Genomic DNA, 19,950 nt, shown 5'->3' with positions numbered 1-19,950 from the left:
TTCTGGCTGACGTGAAGAAGAAGAATGGCTATGTAAGGGAAAGGAGAGGCTATAGGCAAGAGTACCTCATTCTATGGCTAAAATCTTTTGAATGTCTCAGAATTCTCTGTTTGAAGACTTGCCGTGTGTTTCTATGGCAGAACAAGACAGAACCTGCATCAGCAGAAAACCCTTCAAGGACAGAAATTAGTTCATTACCTGGCAGATTCTTGTTTGTATATATCAATTATGTTTTCTACCAGCAAATTCCTCTGAAGACCATAGACTCCATGCCTGTCCAGAACTACTTCATGTCTGCAAGATGGACAGCGGAATCGACCTCCTGAAGCCACAGTGGTACCTCCCCTGGTTGGTAGATATGGGTTCGAGGCCTGTTCTTGCCAAGCAACAAAACAACGTTGTAAAGCCAAGCATGTATTATTTCACAATAATATTAAACAACTGTTTTCCCATCCATATCACAAGAACCCTATCGCACTATCTGCTTAAGAAATGATCTAATGCCTTCTCTTATTCACACATATGAGCTTATTGGACTTTGCATAGGTCATCAAAGCCAAGGTTACCTACCTACTGTGGAAATATTGTCCAGAAAAGTACAAAGGGAGTTAAACAACCTCAGGGTAATTTTTGTTGAGTGTTTTGGCAGTTAATAATATAATGGTTTCTGGGAGAAACTTGGCATTTCTAGAAGTGTTGGAAGAGAACAAGAATGGGTTTATATTTTAGTATCTCTAATCCCATTGGCTAGAGTGTTCAGTGAGGAAAATATCTGGCTGCAGAGCCAGAGGTTGTGAGTTCAATTCCTCACTGTGCCTCTTGCAAGAAGAGCCAGCTTGTGCAGCCTTGGGTGAGCTGCACAGTCGCACGATGTCCCCACAAAGAGGGAATGGTAAACCACTTCTGAGTATTCTCTGGCCAGAAAACCTGGAAAGCGTTGCCATATTTCAAAATTGATCTGATGACACTCTATTACAATTATTATCTCTAATTATTTGAGCTAATAATTCAAGGATATGCCTCAAATTAAAGAGGGCATTTCCAAATTCAAGGGATACAAAAGCACGCTCAAAATATGCAACAATCAATCTTATTTTCCTATTTCAGTTTCTCTTTATTTAAAGCAAAACAGTTGACACAATGATAACCTCCTGGTTTTGTAACATGAGCTTATTTTTAATGTCTATTGGAATTTTAAAAAGTTAAATAAACCTACCTGGAAAATATCGCTGGCACATTTTCTGCAGAGATTGTGTTGACATGGTAGGATAACCACAGGCTTAGTAAACATCTCTAAGCATATGGGACAAATAAGCTGTTTTTCCAAGTTATCCATAGTTTGCTGTTCTTTGGAAAAAGACTTATAATTAAGAGAGGTGCTCATCTCCCAGTAATTCCAATAAACAAAGGCTCAAAATCAGGGTGCCGTGGACTAATTTCCGGGTTAGGTCCCTTGAAAGAATTCCAAACCCTGCAAGATCAAATGTCCTATGCAGGAGTTTTCCTGGACGACATTGTTTTAACTGAGGGAAAGCAGAAGAGAGATAGGTCTATTTTGGAAGCTGAACGTCATTGGTTGCCATTCTTACTTTCTCCATATATGCATCTGACATGAGGACAGATTTAGACAGGTGACAGCTCACTGGGGTGAGAGATCAACATTCTTGCGTTCAAGAATGAAAGGGGGAGTAAATGGAGGAGGGGGTTCGTTGCCATTTGCCAGTGACACATGCACCACTCACTCTTTTGGAAAAGCTGAAGTGTAACACTGACCAGAAAATGTAGCCTGGTTCTTTAAATCTTTATGCTTCACTCCAACAGAAAAAAAGCAAAGTTGAATTAAATATATGCACACATGTGTACGTATACATGGGAATACACACATATGTATTTATATCTGCAGGTATATACACCTACTTATGAAAGACTGTGCTACTGTCATTAGATTCAAAACATTATGAAAGTGTGTATAGGACACCCATCTCCTCTACAACAGAGGTGCTATGTCAAAGACAGAGCTCTTTGGTACAAAACATCCAACTGCTCATATGTGTTTTATAGTTATGATAATTTAGTAATGATAATGATCATCATCAGAGCCACTCAATGGATATGGATAAATCCTGAATTTCTAAGCACACTGGCATGATTTGTATGAGATCTGAATTGAAGTGGGATAGCTAGATTAAAACAAAGCCAATTTACAAACAAATTTGTTTTTCAAGCACAAATTGAATTAGATGCAGCATTTTAAAAAATCACTTCAGTCTTTTTTTTTCTTTTGTTCTAAACACAAGTTTTAAATATCCCTAACATGTAAATATTTGAGGCAAGCTGTTTAAAATTTCTCAGGTTTACTGTCCTCTTTAGGGTCTATCACATCTCCAGATTTCATGTACATTAGTGAAAAAAACCCCAAATAGTTATATAGTAACAGGTTTCCAATACAAATAAATGTGAGGCTTACAAATCAATTTCATTTGAATGAGATTAGGCACAAATTGCTCCAGATCACATCTGAACACATTCCAAAACCTTGATGCAGTGTGCAGAATCATAAAATCATATAGTATGTATCATTATTATTATTATGAATGTATGAAATCGCATCAAGGGAAAATGAAGTTATTACTGAGACTGCTGGATATTGAAATGAAACAGATACCAGTGGGATTTCAAGCTGTTTCATGGGCCCATTCAGTTCAGATAGTCAAATGTTTTGGGCCTTTGATATGATGTTTTAAAACAGTGGTTCTTAACCTTGGGTTACTCGGGTGTTTTTGGACTGCAACTCCCAGAAGCCTTCACCACCAGCTGTGCTGGCTGGGATTTCTGGGAGTTGCAGTTCAAAAACATCTGAGTAACTGAAGGTTAAGAACCACTGTTTTAAAAGGTGGGGAGGACTTAGCTACCTTAATGATAAAATTTAATATGCTTGAGCACAATGCCTCACTGGTATTTTAATTGGTTCTACTGTATATTTTATGCACTTTTTACTTGTTCTTGTGATAAAGCACAGTGATGTTTGGAAACTATGGAGGGCAAAAGAGAAAGGAAGAAGGTTATAAAAATGAGCTTCAAAAGTGGCATATGAGAATAGACCCTAAGCAGTAGCTGAGGTATGGGCTTCGGTTTGTATGAGAAGTAATAACTGCAAGCAGCATATACAAGAGAGGTGCTTCAATGTGGAAGCACCTTGAGATTTTATTATCATTATTGGACTACAGCTCCCACTTTCCTTCATTTAGCATGGCCAGTGGCTATGTTGGCTCTGGGACTCTGAGAATTGTGGTCCAAACAAGTCATGTTTCCAAGTTCTGCCCTTACATGTGTGCCGTGTGGGGATGAGATAACTCAGGGAACACCATCTTGTAGATGGCTGAGTACTGCAGCAATGCCCATGTTCCTAGCCAGCTTCCTCTACCACTGCCTCATAAAGGCCATTTCTAAATATTTTGGGTTCCTTCTCATTTGCCACTTGGTCTCTGACCTCTTCTTAACTGTAACACATGCCTCACTTGCTCTATTGACACTGCAGCATAGCTATGAGGAAAACATCATTGGCGTCTTAGCAACACATTGGTCAAAATCCTATTGCATAACTTTGCACCCAGGATAATCTGGATTGGGCACTAGAAACATTTGTGTGTGTGTGTTACATGCCATCGAGTTGGAACCAATTTATAGTGGCTCCAATAGGCTTTCAAGGCAAGTGAGATCTTTAAGGAGTAGTTTTACCAGTTTCACAACCCTGGTGAGTTTCCATGGCTGAGCAGGGATTTGAACCCTCTTCTCCAGAATCCTAGTCCATCACTCTGTCCACTACACCACAGTGAGGATTGGAAACATTTATTTACACTAATTAAAAGCTTCCTACCTCCCTTTTATAAGTGTTGAGGCTTGCTAGGGCTCCCTTTTGCCCTGAAAAAAGCATCAAAATTGGACATGGTGCTTTAATGTCTAAAAGTGCAGGGAGATTGTCTGCAATAGTTCTGATCCCAGTGGTGGTGATGCAGCAATGGTTTTTGACTTTTAAAGACTTCCTCCCCACCTCCTCAAAGATCCCAAAACAAAGGTGACCCTTAGGAAGCCTCAGAATAAAAAATGGGAGCACAGGAAGCTTTTAATTAGTTAATTATTAAGTTAAATATTTCCATCACCTGATCAAGATTATGCTGAGTGCAAAGTTATGCAACAGGAGTTTGCGTGCTGTGTTAGTGAGCACTTTCTGTAGGTGTTTTGGGACAGTTAAATGCATTTATGAAAAGAAGAATAAGAAGAAGCTGAACCTGTCAATAGCTAAAGTCTTTAAGGAAATTGTGAGATTGTGAGACATTTTTATTGGTTGAACCGAGGTGACAATTCTGCCCAGGTTACATGGCCATAATATAATCCTGGTGACTAAATTCCAGCATCAGCATTACTGTGTTTCTCTCTGTTTATTAGACACATGGATCCCTCAGAACTTGGCACTTGTTTGAAAGTTATTTTTAAAATGACAATTTCCCAGATCATGTCTGGCATGTGAGGTCTAATCTTAGGGCAAAGCCATCTGTGCTGTTACTGGTGAATACTTTATCAGACAACTGTACTAGCAGTACATATCACGTCTACAAGTTTAAGCCAATACTCACTGTAGTAGCAAGCTGTTGTTTTTGCCTTTATACTGTACATGCATCTAATATGAATTCCATTTTATATGACAGTAAGAGAATAAGAAATTAGAGCATTGGAGCATTCTCCTAGTAAAGTCTGTTTTGTGAGACTCGTGTTTATACAGTATTCCTCATTTGTTAACACATGGTGAAAAGGCAGCTATTTATACTGATATATCGTTTTTTTAACTATCTGTGTGCTCAGAAACAAAATAAATTCCAGCTACACCCTCAAACACACTCACCAGGGAGTAATCCCTGTTGGAATTAGTGGATTTTACTTCAGAATGAAGACACATAGGATTAATGACAAGATACAGAAAATGTTTGCAAGCAAATTTGGGCATTCAGAAGTGTATAGTTCTTGATTCTACCCTGTGCACTGGGTATTCTCAGCTATGGGCCACACACTGGATTTTATTATGTTAACACATGACCCTAAAACAGTAATGATACTGTACTAACTTAGTGTGCTCTTCGGCAGCAAATAATACTATTCGCAGGGAGCTATGAGCACACCCCTGATCTGTAGTATCTGTCCCATGCTCTGGTGCTCCTCTCAGCAAGCAGAATCAAGGCAATTTTGTCAGCCAACCTTCGATCTGCACCCATTGTTGTTAAACACTAGATTGGTCCAAACTAAATTTGAATTAATATTAGATCTTAGAGAATATGAAAAGGCTGACCTGGTGTGTATAACTGAAACCTAGGTGGGAGAAGAAGGAAGAATAGTTCTTTCCCAGTTATACCCCTCAGAATATTTGATCCAACATCATAGTAGGTTAGAGGGGTGAAGTAAGGGCATTACCACAGTCAATAGAAACTCCATGAACATGAGCACAATCTCCTGTTGAGCCTATGTCTGGAGTGTCTTCACCTCATGCTGGACGACCAGAACAGAATGGGACTGGTGTTGCTGTATCATTCTCCCCATGACCCAAAAACACCCTACCAGATGATGATTAATGTTCCTGTCAATGCTCTGGTCACCCACTGGTACTCAGAAGTGAGTCAAGGTGTAGACAAAGTTGCCCCTAAACACCTTCTTTGATATAGAGCCTGACCTTCTCTGTGGGATTTGGGAGCTTCATTTTTACAGTCGCTTTAGGCCTTTCTTGAGGGCTGATCCTAGATGGTACAGCTTGGAGAGGTGTTGTCCTGCTCTTGGGACTGCCATTACAGGGTCCTGCAGGGATTAGCCATCTCCCCAATACTTATCATAAAGCTGCTGTCTACTAGTGAATATTGATCTGAGATGCTCAAATGAGTTTTAATTTGTGTAATTCTATTTAAAGGTAGGTTCATTGATTTACGTAGCTAGCACCAGGGTTTATTTTATTTATTGCATTTTATTCTATTTATCACATTTTGCTTTTATTGTTTTATTTTATTGTTTGTTGTGAACTGCCCCAAGAATGATAACACTAATGGGGCAGTGTGTGTGTGTGTGTGTGTGTGTGTGTGTGTGTGTGTGTGTGTGTGTGTGTGTGTGTGTGTGTGTGTGTGTGTGTGTGTGTGTGTGTGTGTGTGTGTGTGTGTGAGAGAGAGAGAGAGAGAGAGAGAGAGAGAGAGAGAGAGAGAGAGAGAGAGAGTCAGTCAGGTCTCCCTTTCATTTTCTTGCTCACACAAAACTATTTATAATGCTATGTCGAGCATGTGATTTCCTGAATTTCCTCTTCAGTTACTGAAGTTAGTCAACAGATATTCCAATATTTTTGTTTGCCGAGTGCCAGAAATGGTAGTGAACCAACTCAGCCAAGCAGTTAGATGCCGTCACTAGTACAAGTGCAGTACCATAGTATTCATCTTGAATTTAGGAAAGTCATTTTTGACAGCTGCAGCTCTTGGAATCTCCCAGCTGATGTATTCTGAGAATTGTAGTTCAAAAAGAACTTTTCCACATTCTGGATCAATCAAATTTTAATGGATACATTGTATGATAGCTGAATGGCAGCTCTTTAAATAACAAATACCAGTGGAGTCTGAAACATCACCTTTTTTAAAAGAACATTACAAATTGATCTTTATTTTCCAAATAATTGATCAGTAACATTATTAAGACATTGCTTTCCACTTTTTAAAAGAAAAAAGGACTCTAAAAATAGAAAATTTGGAAAATAAATGAATTTTAAAAAATATTTCCATGCTCTGAAAACTAGGAAGCTGGGACAGCCAGCTTATGTTTGGCCATTCAGCCTTGAAGCTGCCTTGGCTCAAGTGATCATACTGCCTGAACCAAAGTGAAGGAAAGGGAAAAAGTGCAGAGCAAGCAGGAAAAGCTTCAGGCTGAGTTTCATGTAGTCAATGGAAAAATTTACAAATCAGATCATCCCAATCCTGGATCATTTCCTGCAATATCTGTCAATTTAGTAAACCTTTGACTTTAGCGAGAAGGGGGGAAGATTACATTATCTTTCTGGCAATGTAAATTGCAAGGGCGTATGTGTGTGTTAGTGCAAAAAATGGTCTGAAGCTCAACATCAAAAAAACTAAGATCATGGCCACTGGTCCCATCACCTCCTGGCAAACAGAAGGGGAAGATATGGAGGTAGTGACAGATTTTACTTTCTTGGGCTCCGTGATCACTGCAGATGGTGACAGCAGCCACAAACTTAAAAGATGGCTGCTTCTTGGGAGGAAAGAGATGACAAACCTTGACAGCATCTTAAAAAACAGAGACATCACCTTGCCAACAAAGGTCCGAATAGTCAAAGCTATGTTTTTTCCCGTAGTGATATATGGAAGTGAGAGCTGGACCATAAAGAAAGCTGACTGCTGAAGAACTGATGCTTTTGAATTGTTGTGCTGGAGGAGACTCTTGAGAATCCCCTGGACTGCAAGGAGAACAAACCTATCCATTATGAAGGAAATCAAGCCTGAGTGCTCACTGGAAGGACAGATCCTGAAGCTGAGGCTCCAATACTTTGGCCATCTCATGAGAAGAGAAGACTCCCTGGAAAAGACCCTGATGTTGGGAAAGTGTGAGGGCAGGAGGAGAAGGGGCTGACAGATGACGAGATGGTTGGACATTGTCATTGAAGCTACCAACATGACTTTGACCCAACTCGGGGAGGCAGTGGAAGACAGGAGGGCCTGGTGTGCTCTGGTCCATGGGGTCACGAAGAGTTGGACACGACTAAACGACGAAACAAACAAACAAATGTGTGTGTTATGGGGAGGTTGAACTAGATCATAACCACACAGCAGGTATGGTGGTGACTGAAGTTCCCCTGGATCTCCCCAAAATACTACAGGCCGACTCCTCACAAGAATGCGTAGTATGAAATGTAGGACATAGTATTCCATAACATAAGGAAAAAGCATTGTACATATAATCTACTAGATTTCTTTACAGTATAGAAGTTCTCTGAAAACACTGGATTTCTGGAAACATATTAACATCAGATTGAAACTGAGCATCCACAAGATACTTTCGCCAGCAGTCACTACTGATGGATTTAATGGATTGGGCAAACATTAATAAAAGGCTTGTCAGAAGTTCACCATATCAGCTGTTTGAGCAAAGCTGAATACCACTATTTTTTACCATAATTTATAAGAAACATATTAATGCCCAAATAAAATCAAAGTAAAGGTGAAATGTATCAACTTCCAGTACTTTTTATTTTGCTATACGTTTGGCAAAGTACAGAACTTTTTATCTGACAGCTTTAAAATGTGGCATGGTTGCAGATTTCACCAGATTTCCAATTCTTTGCTCAACAGGTATCATTCAAGAAGCAAGAGACTCATGTGGTTTAGAAATGCACAATTTTAATGTTTTTTCTTGAATGCCTCTGCCATTTAATAAGATTTAATTACTGAAGAGCATATTCTCATATTTTATGCATGTTTACTCAGAAGCCTCACTGAGTTCAATGGGGTTTACTTCAATGTGACTATGCATGTATAATTATAGCCTAACAGATTTCTCTGGCAGTGGGACAGGCCATCCTAACAACACTGCTCAAAAGCCAATCACACTAAGTTATGTCAATCAATATCAACAAAAGTACACCAAACAGTAGATACAGTATATCGTAGATACATTGTAAGCTACCCAGAGTAGTGGCCTAGCCACTAGTTGAGCAAGGTAAAAATTTAAATGAATACTATACATAAAATAAAATAAATAGGTAAGGTGTTGATAAACATGGGATATTTTCTGCAAGATCCAAGAAAAGGAAAAAGAAATTTATACTTAGATTAGGGAAGCTGAAAGATCAACAGGATAAAATATAGAAACAATTTACTGTGCTACACAAATTAAAATTATGGATGCATATGAAATCTACATAATTTTTTTTAAAAAATAGAAATATTAAGATAATTGGACTTTTTTTTTTTTACCAGAAACAGGCTACTTTTATAGGGTTTTCTCAACCATTTGCTAGATTTTTTTGTACACATGGTGGGAAATAAATTCCACGAACAATTGGGCTGCATTAATTGAATTTCTCCACAGTCACAGAAAATTTGTCCTGCATCCAAGTTAGCCTCATTTTATATGATTGTTAATTGATTCCTCACACTTGCCATAATGTCAACTAGGAAGGACTGTGTAAAAAAAGTGTGTGGAAAACGTATTTTATGCTGGAGAGCTAAACAAATAAGCAACCAACACTCCCTTGTTTTATTTTGCATCTTACAGTCTTCTTTTTTTCATTGTCTTTTTATGACTGTCTTTCCCCCTTTTCCGTCTTTCTCTCTTTTTAAGGAAAAGATAACCCTGATAGCATTTCCTGAGCAACCTCGGAATGCACACATATTCTGGGGGGGAAAAACACAGGAAAAACTAAATAAAAAAAATAAAGAAAATAAAAACTTTGTGGAACCCAACAGTCTGCTATATTTAATGTGAGCTTTCGTTGGACCAGCCCACTTCCTGTTCATATTAAAATATAGAAGCTAAAATATAGCGGTCATAAAGGTGTCACAATATTTTTGTCTTCTTCATTTTTTTATTTTTCTTTTGTTTTTGCCGGATATGCTGGCACAGAATAACAAACAGGGCTACGTCTTCTAAAACTAGTATTCTGAAAAAAGTTTCCACGTGCTGGCACGGCAATAAAAGTCATGGCTCGTTATATTTTCCTGTTTCTGAGTGAGAATGTTCACGTTAGAAACGGGCGTAAGGCGCTACTTCCCACTCAGGAAAAAAACAGTCTCCTTCGAGCCGGAATCGAACCAGCGACCTAAGGATCTCCACAGGCCTTTCTCCACTACAGTCCTCCGCTCTACCAGCTGAGCTATCGAAGGGACGGACGCCAAGCCTTCCCTGGAGATAAATAAGCAGCAGGAGAAGTCGCATTTTCTATTGGAGCATGCGCGCAGTCTACTAGGAAATAAGTCTGTGAAAGCTCATAAACTCTTCGATTTAAAACTTCGCGGATAAATTTGCCATCCGAATAAAGGTAGAACACGTGGCACAATATATAAGCCATTATTTCCTGTAAGTACAGCTTCGGGAAAAAAAATGAGGTTTTGGTAATTGCAGCTTTTGGGATTTTTCATTAATTGTTCTTTTCCTTTCCGCTGTTCCTTGAGAAAATGGGCTTTCAGTCATTTCATTTTCTTCCCAAGGGCCCTGCGGGAGCCATTTCTCCCTGCAGATGGGAAATGAATGCAGTCTAAGACGCGTGTCTTAGTGTTCTCACGACTCCCAGCAACGAGCCCTTTCCCCTTTTGTGGCGCATCTGAGCTTCTGCTGCTGAAACTCTGCAGCTCCCGCAAAATGGAAGGAATTCCCTTCGAGTGCTTTCAGCGCCCCTATGGGTGTATCTGTTACATTCCTGCCAAGAGGGGGCCTCGCGAAGGGGCCAGTGGCGCAATGGATAACGCGTCTGACTACGGATCAGAAGATTGTAGGTTCGACTCCTGCCTGGCTCGCCAAAGTTATTTTAAAAGTGATTTTTTTTCCTTGCAGGCCACAAAGTAAATTCAACATTGTTTAACCAGGAATTAGTAACTTTCAACCGCTCAGGACGTTTATACCGTTTATAAATGTATGGACGTTTTAACTGATTGAAGCCTAGTTGAATAATTATCATACACACTATATATTTTAGTCCGTATGTTGAACCGATTACATAGGCATATTTCGTATTTAAACCTTGACGTAAAATAACCTATCTTAATGGCACGCTTTACTCCTATCAAATTCATTGAGTTAGCTGGAATTAGAGCGGAGATGGAAGCATTTTCAAATTTTGTAACCATGTTGCTTTTGCAGCCTCTTACGCTCATTTCAAAAGATGATCTTATTTATTATGTCCAATATATTATTTTTATGTTCTGTGTCTCCAGAAATAAACTATGTAGACGAATACATTGGTTATTTTTTTTTCAAACCCTGCATATACAAAATCTTCCAAAATGTTTATCTGCCTTTGTAAAAAATACGCTTGGCAGCAGCTGTCTGCGAACAACTTCCGAGCTGACTTTTAAAGTACGTACTCTGTTTTGAAAGAAGTTTCATAAAATGTCCTACTCAGAGAATCTGTAAAAGGTATCGAGCCAGGCAGGAGTCGAACCTACAATCTTCTGATCCGTAGTCAGACGCGTTATCCATTGCGCCACTGGCCCTGCCTACAGACAGAGCGATTACGGCCACCTTCAAACATATGTATATGAAACATTCGATGGGCATACTTTTTTGGAATTTGCCTAATTCACCCCGAACCAAGTCCCCCCCAAATTTGTCCACTACCATAGCTTCCTACATCCAACAGGCTTGAGGACATTACTTCCTCGCCCCAATATCAGAGTGACATTTCCAAGTAAAACATGCACGTCAGAACTTCCAAAACGCAGCGCAAGCGATTGCATCAAAAACCATGACTAGCAGCTCCCACTGCCTAAATTACCGTCCGAGTCCTACACGCAGGCAATCTCCAGCGCCATCTTGTGAATTTAATGCACTTATAATGCCGTTAGCAAACAGTTGTATATAGTCTTCTCCTTCTCTGACTCAAAGGTGTAACCAGTCCCTTCGATAGCTCAGCTGGTAGAGCGGAGGACTGTAGGAGAGCCGTGTTCTGTAATCCTTAGGTCGCTGGTTCGATTCCGGCTCGAAGGAGATGGTTATTTTTGTTAGCTCCCTTCTTCATATTAAAGAGATGTTAAAGCTAGGATTCATTCAATGTGTTGAAAGACAGGTGTTCTACAAAGACTGTGTGGACCTCACAGACAAATAGAAACAAATAAGCAGAATCCCGGGCAAATAAAACCTGAATTACAATATAAAATGACTAAAATGAAATTATCTTACTTTGGACATACGACTACAAGACCAGGGTTGCTAGGAAAGACATTAAGGGTACGTTGAAGGCAATAAGAAAAGACGACGACTTAACATGAGAGATTGAATCGGTAAAGGAAACCAGGACCTTTAGTTTGCGAGACCCTTGCAGGAACTTTGGGAAGATATTAATTAAAAGAGCTCCCGTAAATCAGTAACGATTTGACGATGCATGACAGTAATTCGCCAGCTCCAGCTTATCAGTTAACAATATGCAATAAATATCTGCTTGGGAGAAGGGCTGATTTCTACAAAGGGTGTTGCATCTGGGGCTAAATTTCGGTCAGAAGAGTCGGCTTTGAAGATACTACAGAATACTGACTGAACTGAATCTGTCAGTCCGGAACATGTGGAGCAGTGATGAATACGGGTTGCCTGTTAAGTCTGGTCCGACTGCAGTCCTCTTCCAATTCCCATTGCGCTGAGGTCAAACACCTTTGATTTGGAAATATACTGGTATATCAATAACTTCCAGGTGTGGGGTCTCCGTCTCTCGCCCCCCCCGCCCCCGCCCCCGTCCCGCTTCTTCATGGGGTTGATTTTATTGTCGTGCAGTTTCAGTTGCCAAAGGCGGGAGAAGTTCCGTGGAAGCGGTTCGCCATCCCTAACGCGTCCCTGGTTGGGGCACAACACTGGGCAGGCTGGCGCAATTCTAAAGCCAGCATTTAAGTCAGAGCTATAAAACAAGCACAAGTGTACTTTGGTGGCATGGGGATGCTTTACGAAGTAAAACTGTGTTGTTGTGGGGTTTTTTTAACATTATTACAGTATTTATCTGTTACATGGGAGAACTGTCTAAGGCAGACAGAGGAGTGGTAGGAACCTACGGTGTTTCGGCCTAAGGCCCTGGTTGTTTCCTAGGAAACCTGGAGATGGGGAGGGCTCATCTCAGCAGAGGGCGTGGCCACAGCTCAAAACTGTTGGGACCATCTCTCTTTCATAACGTAGTATTGCTCTCTTTCTCATATATACCCTGCCAGATGTGGTATGCCTCTGAATATCAGTTGAGCAAGATGAAACTATGGTTTCTAATACTGTACATTTTTGGTTTCTAATAAATTCTGTACAAGCAAAGCATGTACAGAGAGGAGTCAACAGCTCCTGCAGTATCCTTGGTCTGCCCTTCCTAGAAGCCAATGGTCAAGGCTTTTAGTAATCCAGAAACATCTGGGCCTGGCCAGTTTATGCAGTAAGAGGTGACACACCTTAGGTAAAGATTAAAGCGAGTAAGAAAGAATACAAGAAACTAAGAAAACGGATTAAGAAGACATGAAATATAATTAGTTACCAGAAACAGAGATAATTGAAACAAATGGAGGGGACAAGAGAAAGGGATATAATTGTAAAGAAAGAGGAATATTCCAGTTTGAAGTTGGAAGAAGAGTATCAAACATTATCAACAAAATATTGGCAACTACCCTGTTTCTCCGAAAATAAGACCTAACCTGAAAATAAGCCCTAGTATGATTTTTCAGAAAGCTTGTAATATAAGCTCTACCCCCAAAATAAGCCCTAGTTAAGTGAAACTGCGCCCTCCACCACTGTGCAGCAACCAGAAGATGACTGTAAAATAAAACATCCCCTGAAAATAAGCCCTAGTGCATTTTTGGAGCAAAAATTAATATAAGACCCGATCTTATTTTCGGGGAAACACGGTATGAGAAATTGAAAAGGGAATGGAGAAAAAAAGGCATCAGGGAAGAGAACAGAATGAAGCAGATGCTGATGACAACAAGAAAATTGGATAAAATGAGAAAAGTAAGACTGCTTGGGAGATAATAAAGAAAATGGGTAGGAAGAAAGCATGATTTTAACAAAATCCAGACAGATTAAAATTTGTATCAGAGATGTTCAGCCACTTTATGAACAAAAATAGCAGGAGAAAGGAGACACTAAGGTTGAAGAAAAGCTAGAGACAGAAGACAGTGTTGCAGAATAGTAGTCTAAAGTATGGAACAATGCAGAAGAGAATGCAGGAGAATCTAGACTCTAGGAGTTGTGAAAGAACAGATGAAAAAGAAGGAAGACCGAATATTATTTCTAAAGAATTAAGATCTTGAAATGCTTAGAAGGTAAAAAAGTAGAATGTAAAATGACATATTTTCTGAAATATGAAGAGGAAGAGAATATTTGTGATAAATCTAAACATTTACTTCATGGGGGGGGGGGAGAACAGCAGTTTCTCCATGTCTAACTTTTACATTACAGAAGATCTTTATTCTGCAAGCAATATGTTGGACAGTAAAAAGTTAAGGTCCCTGTGCATAGTACATTTTGAACTTATTAAAGCAATAAATTCAGAGTTAAAGAGGTAAATGATTGCAAATATAATGCAGTTAATTTGTTACATTTCTAATCATGTGGGATTCATTTGTTACAAGTCACCTGATGTCTCTTAAACTCAGAACATATTAACAAACAATAAGCAAACCACCTAAGCTAAATACGACATGCTGCCAAATGGAAAAAAATTAACACAGCCTTTAGGTAATTTAAAATTGATCACTTTCGTGACCTTTCACAAATGAAAAATACACTTCTATTACAACTGATTGATTCTATCATTATCACTAGAAGTGTTATCGATATAGCTGTGGTGTTCGCCCTTGTGGCCCCTGCTTGTTTTTTCCCTCACAAAGGCTCACATTGCATTTTCTTCTCGCTGCCACCAGTGGATTACCTCAATCCACAATTTTAATGACTTACGTATGTCAGAACACTTGTCTTGTGAACAGAAACAGAACTTATTTATTGTAGTGAAGCAGATTGAATAATAACAGAAGTTTCTCAGATACACATTATACATAAGCAAATAATCAACAGTCCTCTCAGTACACATTCTTTTCTCTTGCTATATCATTACCACCTTCTCTACCTATTTTCCTAATTGGCTATATCTCTCTCAGTATCTGTTCCCTCTCTTTCTGACTAAGCAGCCCTATCTGACTCCTCCTTCTCCCGCCAAGCCTCATGTAGCTACTGACTCCGCCTCTCCAGTCCTCTCATAGGTTCATGCAGATCAGCTTGTGAATATGAATAGCATGAGTGACGTGGGCAATTGCCTCATTAGCATTCAGGTTTTCTCGTGATATATGGTCTTCAAATGCTTAAAAGCCCTAATCGTGTACATGTTTATTTGGATTTAAGTCCCAAGGAATTCACTGGGTCTTCTTTCCAGATAGGTGTGCACAGGATTGTAACCATGACTATGTCTGTAATTATAAATTGAAATACTTGTTTCTGCACATTTGTTCTGTGCATGCATAGTTCAACCCAAGTGACAAATTAGTAGACTAACCTTTAATATACATGATATTTTATTGCAAAATAAATCTCAGCCAAGATAAATAAAAGTTGATAGAATATGCATCCTCACAATAGTAGCTATTGGCTTAAATATAATGGTGAGTCTCAAGCAGAGTAGACCCACTGGCCAATTAGTAAATCAACACTTATGCAAGTTCTTCTGCTTCAGTGGAACTTGGGTGTATTCAGTGGATATATTCTAGTTGGTAAAGATTGATTTTGGCCTTAGCTGACAGTCCTATTCAATCAGGAGTTTGACTCTGGGAATAAAAGTCAATAAACTTATAAAGTAAACATATAGGATTAGACTGCACAAGTAAATATACATAGGAATGGACTAGCTTGTACTGTGAATGCAGATGTGTCTTTTTGTGTTTAAATGTTATCACTTTCCTTTGGCTATACAAATATCAAATATAACTAAAAACTTTAAGAATTACACTTCTCCCTTGAATTGCACAGGTTTGAATGGCATAGTTTTGGTTATGCATGCTCTTCCCTCAAATCAGTCGGTCAGTCAGTCAGTCAAAGTTGTGCTGCTATGCATCTCCAGGAAGTGGCCTTAGAAAGATGGGTCTCAGACTTACCAAGGCCCCTGTTGTTTGAGGTGTTGTGGCCTCCAGTTCAGTGGCAGTGACCCAGATGGTCCCCTCTCCTAGAATGGCGGCTCTCGTGCTGAGGCATGTCAGGAGGCCGACACGGGTTGGGGGAGGAATGTGTGTTGGAGAGAGTGTGTGAATCAACTGTTTGTACTGTGTAGTTAGATTTTTGGGGACATAAGAGATATACACAAATTTTGAACTGCACGGTGGTCTGACACCCTGACTCCAGTGTTGTTGAAGGGAGAAGTGTATTTTACTGTAAATATCTAATTGCAATTACTTTTATTGAGAAGTTGCTTATACATCAAAAGATGGACTGCTGATCATATTAGTAGACTGCTTAGAACAAAATACAGAGTCAGGCATTTCTATTGGTTAAGAGAAATACAGGCCTATTCACAATTCTGGGCATCTTCAGTACCTCATCTGACAGCCATTAACTGCTTCCTAAAACCAGTTCCCAGCAGACCTGAAAGCTGGCTTATTTGTTCCTTAATTAATGTCTAGGTTTTCTTTCAGGGAACTGAAAGAATCATGCAATAGGCAAAAATTTCACTTTAATCTGTACATTTTGTTTTATACATATATTTGACAAAGGAAGAAATAATAGTTTATTTTCCTAAGTATGGAAGGAATAAGTACTAAAGTGCTGTGGTTCTGAAAGAACCATAAATGCAGGGAGAGAATTCATACTGAGGCCCAGGGAAGGGAAAAGTGGCTTTTTTGGACTACCAGTCCCATAATGTGGCCAGGGGCGCCTTCCTTCAGCTGCGGAAATTGTACCAGCTACGGTCCTACCTGGACAAGTGGAGTCTCATTACAGTTACACACGCACTGGTAACATCTCATATAGATTATTGTAATGCGCTCTACGTGGGGCTGCTTTTGAAGACGGTCCGGCGACTGCAACTGGTCCAGAATTGAGCTGCGTGGCTGGTGAGTGGTGGGGCCGCTAGGGGACATAACAAGCCGATTCTGATTAAATTACATTTGTTACCAGTTGCTGCCCGGACCCAATTCAAAGTACTTGTTTTGACATATAAAGCCCTAAACTGCTTGGACCCTGGATACCTGAAGGACCACCTCCTTCCATATGAGCCTACCCGGCAGTTTAGATCTAGCCAGGGGGCCCTTTTGAAAGAGCCATCCCTCAAGGAGGTAAGAGGGATGGCTTGTAGACAAAGGGCCTTTTCAGCAGCTGCCCCCAGACTATGGAACACCCTCCAGAGGGAGATTAGTCTGGCACCGACACTGATGACATTTTGGTGCCAGGTCAAAACCTTCCTGTTCCAGAAGGCTTTTAATTAACATAATATCAACTGTGGGTCTTGATGGCAATTTTTAGAGTATCTATTTTAATTGTATTTTAATAGTTTTATCTTTTTATTGTATTTTTATTGTATTTTAATTATTGTAAGCTGCCCAGAGACTTTTGAGTAGAGTGAGCGGCATATAAGTTAAATAAATAAATAAATAATACTCCAGCTAGCATAGCAATGAGTCATGTAGCTTGAGGTATTCTGGAGGTTGTAGAACCCAAATGTCACTTTTCCAATCTATGTCAAGGCCTATACGGTTGCAATACCATGCTGGAAAAAGTTATCAGCAAGTCTATCCAGTTGTAACATTTGTACAATTAAAGAAGAAATTGCATTCAAATCACTGTTGTCTAAACTGCAGATGAAGTTTAAGTATGTAAAAAACTAGGGATATTTTCACACATTACACAAGAAGAGCTTTCTGTATGCTTACTGTTTCTAGCATGATTGTTAAACTACTATTGCCTGGAAAGCACACATATATATGCAAGTAAACTACTGTATGTTTGAGGAGCTCAAGGATACTCTCAGTGTGAATTCATACACTTAGTCTCTTCGAAGTAGGTCTACTCTCAACTGAATACAATGTTCATTGCTTCCATACTTGTACATAGGACAGTGTCATGTGTGAAAATATTCTAACCATGTCATGAAATCCAAAACTAATCTGGTGACATTTAGGGAGGCTCCAAACACTTTTGGTTTATGAATCTGTACGGTAGCTCCGATGACTGTCTCCAATAAGTTGAGTTTTCTCAGTTGCATTTGTCGGCTGAAGCAAAATGGGAGTCTCCCCATCTGAAATAAAGAAGAAAGCAGGGATTAAAGATCTTTTTGGTCCATTAACTGATTCATTGTGCCATCCCTGTTAAAATGGCTAATTATCCAGACTACTTGAAGGCATAATCTGATCAAACGTAAACATTTTCTAAATGTTTTTGGGAAAAGAGGCAAGAAGATGCCTACATTATTGCACTGAGTTTAGACAGTGGGTATGCCAATATAGATATGAATTCTGATTAAACACCTTTTCTTATATTCTTTTATTTTGGTTTTGTATTCTAAGAAATGGGGGAGATCACTATCAATTACACTTTTTAAAGATAATTACACTGCTGTGTAAACAAATACACAGTTTTCAGCTAGTATTAGAAGTAGAACCATGAACTACTGTTTTGTTCTTCAGATGCATTACAATGCTTGCAGAGACAGTACAGTAATTCCTCTGTTCGTAGGAGAGGCATGTGTAAAATGTCCACTTCTACTATTGCTCCCAGTAGTCAGGGTGGTCCTACTATTAGACAAGGTGAATCAGCCACCTTGGATGGTAGATACAGTGGTGCCCCGCTAGACGATTACCTTGCAAAACGGTTTATTTGCCAGATGATGATTTTTTGCGATTGCTATAGTGATTCGCAAAATGGTGTTTCCTATTGGCTATTTTCGCTGGACGATGTTTCAGTCTGTGCTTCGCAAGACTTTTTTTTTCAAGACCGTTTTTCGAAAGACGACAATTTTGACAGCTAGGGGGTGTTTTCAGGACCGTTTTTTGCAAGACAGCGATTTTGACAGCTGATCCGCACTTCGCAAAACGGTTTTCCTATGGGCGATTTTCGCAAAACGACAATGGTTTTTCCCAGTTGGAACGTATTAAATAGATTTCAATGCATTCCAATGGGAAACCGCATTTCACAAGATGATGTTTTCGCAAAACAGCAATTTTCGCTGAACTAATTAACATCGTCTTGCGGGGCACCACTGTACTGAGGGATGCAGCAGTATGATCTATGTGTCCTGAACTTTGCATCTATTCTTTTCGTTGGAGGACAGGGGAACGTGTCCTTCTTTCTTCTACATTACCCTGTTTCCTATCACCAGTGTTGAAATAAGATTTGACTCCTGCACATAGAACTGGGAGAGGATGCTATTTTCCCCCTTTAGCTCAGGTACAAAAATGCTTAGCCTTAACTGCATTCAATAAATGAAGCCAACAGCAAGAGCTGTATAATTTGAGATTGTTTCCTATTAGAATTATGTTGTGTCAAGTGAAATTTCATTTTGATTACTCAAACCAGCTGGAAAATCCCCCTGAACATGCTATTATGATCACCAAAATAATCACATAGGCAAAATTTTATCTATTCAGTTATGAACTTATATGATTTTGTTTCTTTCTCCCAATATGGAGCTTCTTCAAGGCAATTAACATACTAAATTGATTTTTTAAAATCATTAATCAAAGATAGACATTTTAAAAACCTAAGTAAATCTACATTAATCAAATAGAGAAACAGATAAACCAGTTAGAGAAAAAACTACAGTATTGCTTAAAAATAAACAGGACTAAACAAGAGGAATTCTAAGAAGCAAATATACAGTATTAAATCTTTGCAAGAAAATAAATACCTACAGTACATGTAGCAGTGGGATACTGGCAGTGTGGGGAAGGAGCAGAAAAAGGAATTTCCTGGATCAGGAACTTCCACATTCTGGATACCACCACATAAAGGCCCTGACCCATATAAAAGGCATACAGGCAGAAGAGGGCCTTACAAGCTGACCCAGTGAACAAGAAAGTTCATATGAGAACACAGTTCTTGAGATATTTTGATCTTACACTGCTTAGGACATTGATGGTGATAATCATCAGTACTTTGAATTTTATTCAGAAATAAATTGACTGGTAGTCAGAGTAGCCGATACAGATAGAAAAGACAATACTTCTAAAACCTGGCACTAGAAAACTCTGAAGTTCCTGAATGGCCTTC

At 39.3% G+C, this 19,950-nt stretch overlaps 2 protein-coding genes and 4 non-coding genes across 10 annotated transcripts in view; 2 read left to right on the top strand and 4 right to left on the bottom strand.

Moving 5' to 3' along the window:
- The window catches only part of TRIM55 (tripartite motif containing 55), a 51,760-nt gene extending 46,042 nt beyond the window's left edge, over positions 1 to 5,718 (bottom strand). For 3 of the 4 annotated variants that reach the window (XM_020812006.3, XM_020812000.3, XM_078393785.1), the window contains exons 1-2: positions 1,217 to 5,718; positions 199 to 371 (exon numbers count right to left, since the gene is read on the bottom strand). In XM_020812006.3, coding sequence (XP_020667665.3) covers positions 199 to 371; positions 1,217 to 1,384 — 341 coding nt within the window. In that variant the 5' untranslated portion in view covers positions 1,385 to 5,718. Of the gene's footprint in view, positions 1 to 198; positions 377 to 1,216 lie in introns of all 4 variants that reach the window. The other variant, XM_020812014.3, reaches the window with a different exon arrangement.
- A 371-nt stretch (positions 5,719 to 6,089) lies between these two features.
- DNAJC5B (DnaJ heat shock protein family (Hsp40) member C5 beta) overlaps positions 6,090 to 19,950 on the bottom strand; it is a 35,819-nt gene continuing 21,958 nt past the window's right edge. For both annotated transcript variants that reach the window (XM_072998988.2, XM_078393786.1), the window contains exon 5: positions 6,090 to 17,980. In XM_072998988.2, coding sequence (XP_072855089.1) covers positions 17,886 to 17,980 — 95 coding nt within the window. In that variant the 3' untranslated portion in view covers positions 6,090 to 17,885. The remainder of the gene's footprint in view (positions 17,981 to 19,950) is intronic.
- Positions 9,823 to 9,914, bottom strand: TRNAY-GUA (transfer RNA tyrosine (anticodon GUA)). Its single transcript is given in 2 exon segments — positions 9,823 to 9,858; positions 9,878 to 9,914. It is a non-coding gene; the product is annotated as a tRNA-Tyr (tRNA).
- Positions 10,472 to 10,544, top strand: TRNAR-ACG (transfer RNA arginine (anticodon ACG)). The gene has a single exon. It is a non-coding gene; the product is annotated as a tRNA-Arg (tRNA).
- TRNAR-ACG (transfer RNA arginine (anticodon ACG)) lies at positions 11,168 to 11,240 on the bottom strand. Its single transcript has one exon. It is a non-coding gene; the product is annotated as a tRNA-Arg (tRNA).
- Positions 11,644 to 11,733, top strand: TRNAY-GUA (transfer RNA tyrosine (anticodon GUA)). The gene is given in 2 exon segments: positions 11,644 to 11,680; positions 11,698 to 11,733. It is a non-coding gene; the product is annotated as a tRNA-Tyr (tRNA).

Source organism: Pogona vitticeps, chromosome 4 (genome assembly GCF_051106095.1).
Source record: "Pogona vitticeps strain Pit_001003342236 chromosome 4, PviZW2.1, whole genome shotgun sequence".
NCBI classification, from domain to species: domain Eukaryota; kingdom Metazoa; phylum Chordata; class Lepidosauria; order Squamata; family Agamidae; genus Pogona; species Pogona vitticeps.
This window is presented reverse-complemented; position numbering and strand designations above follow the sequence as displayed.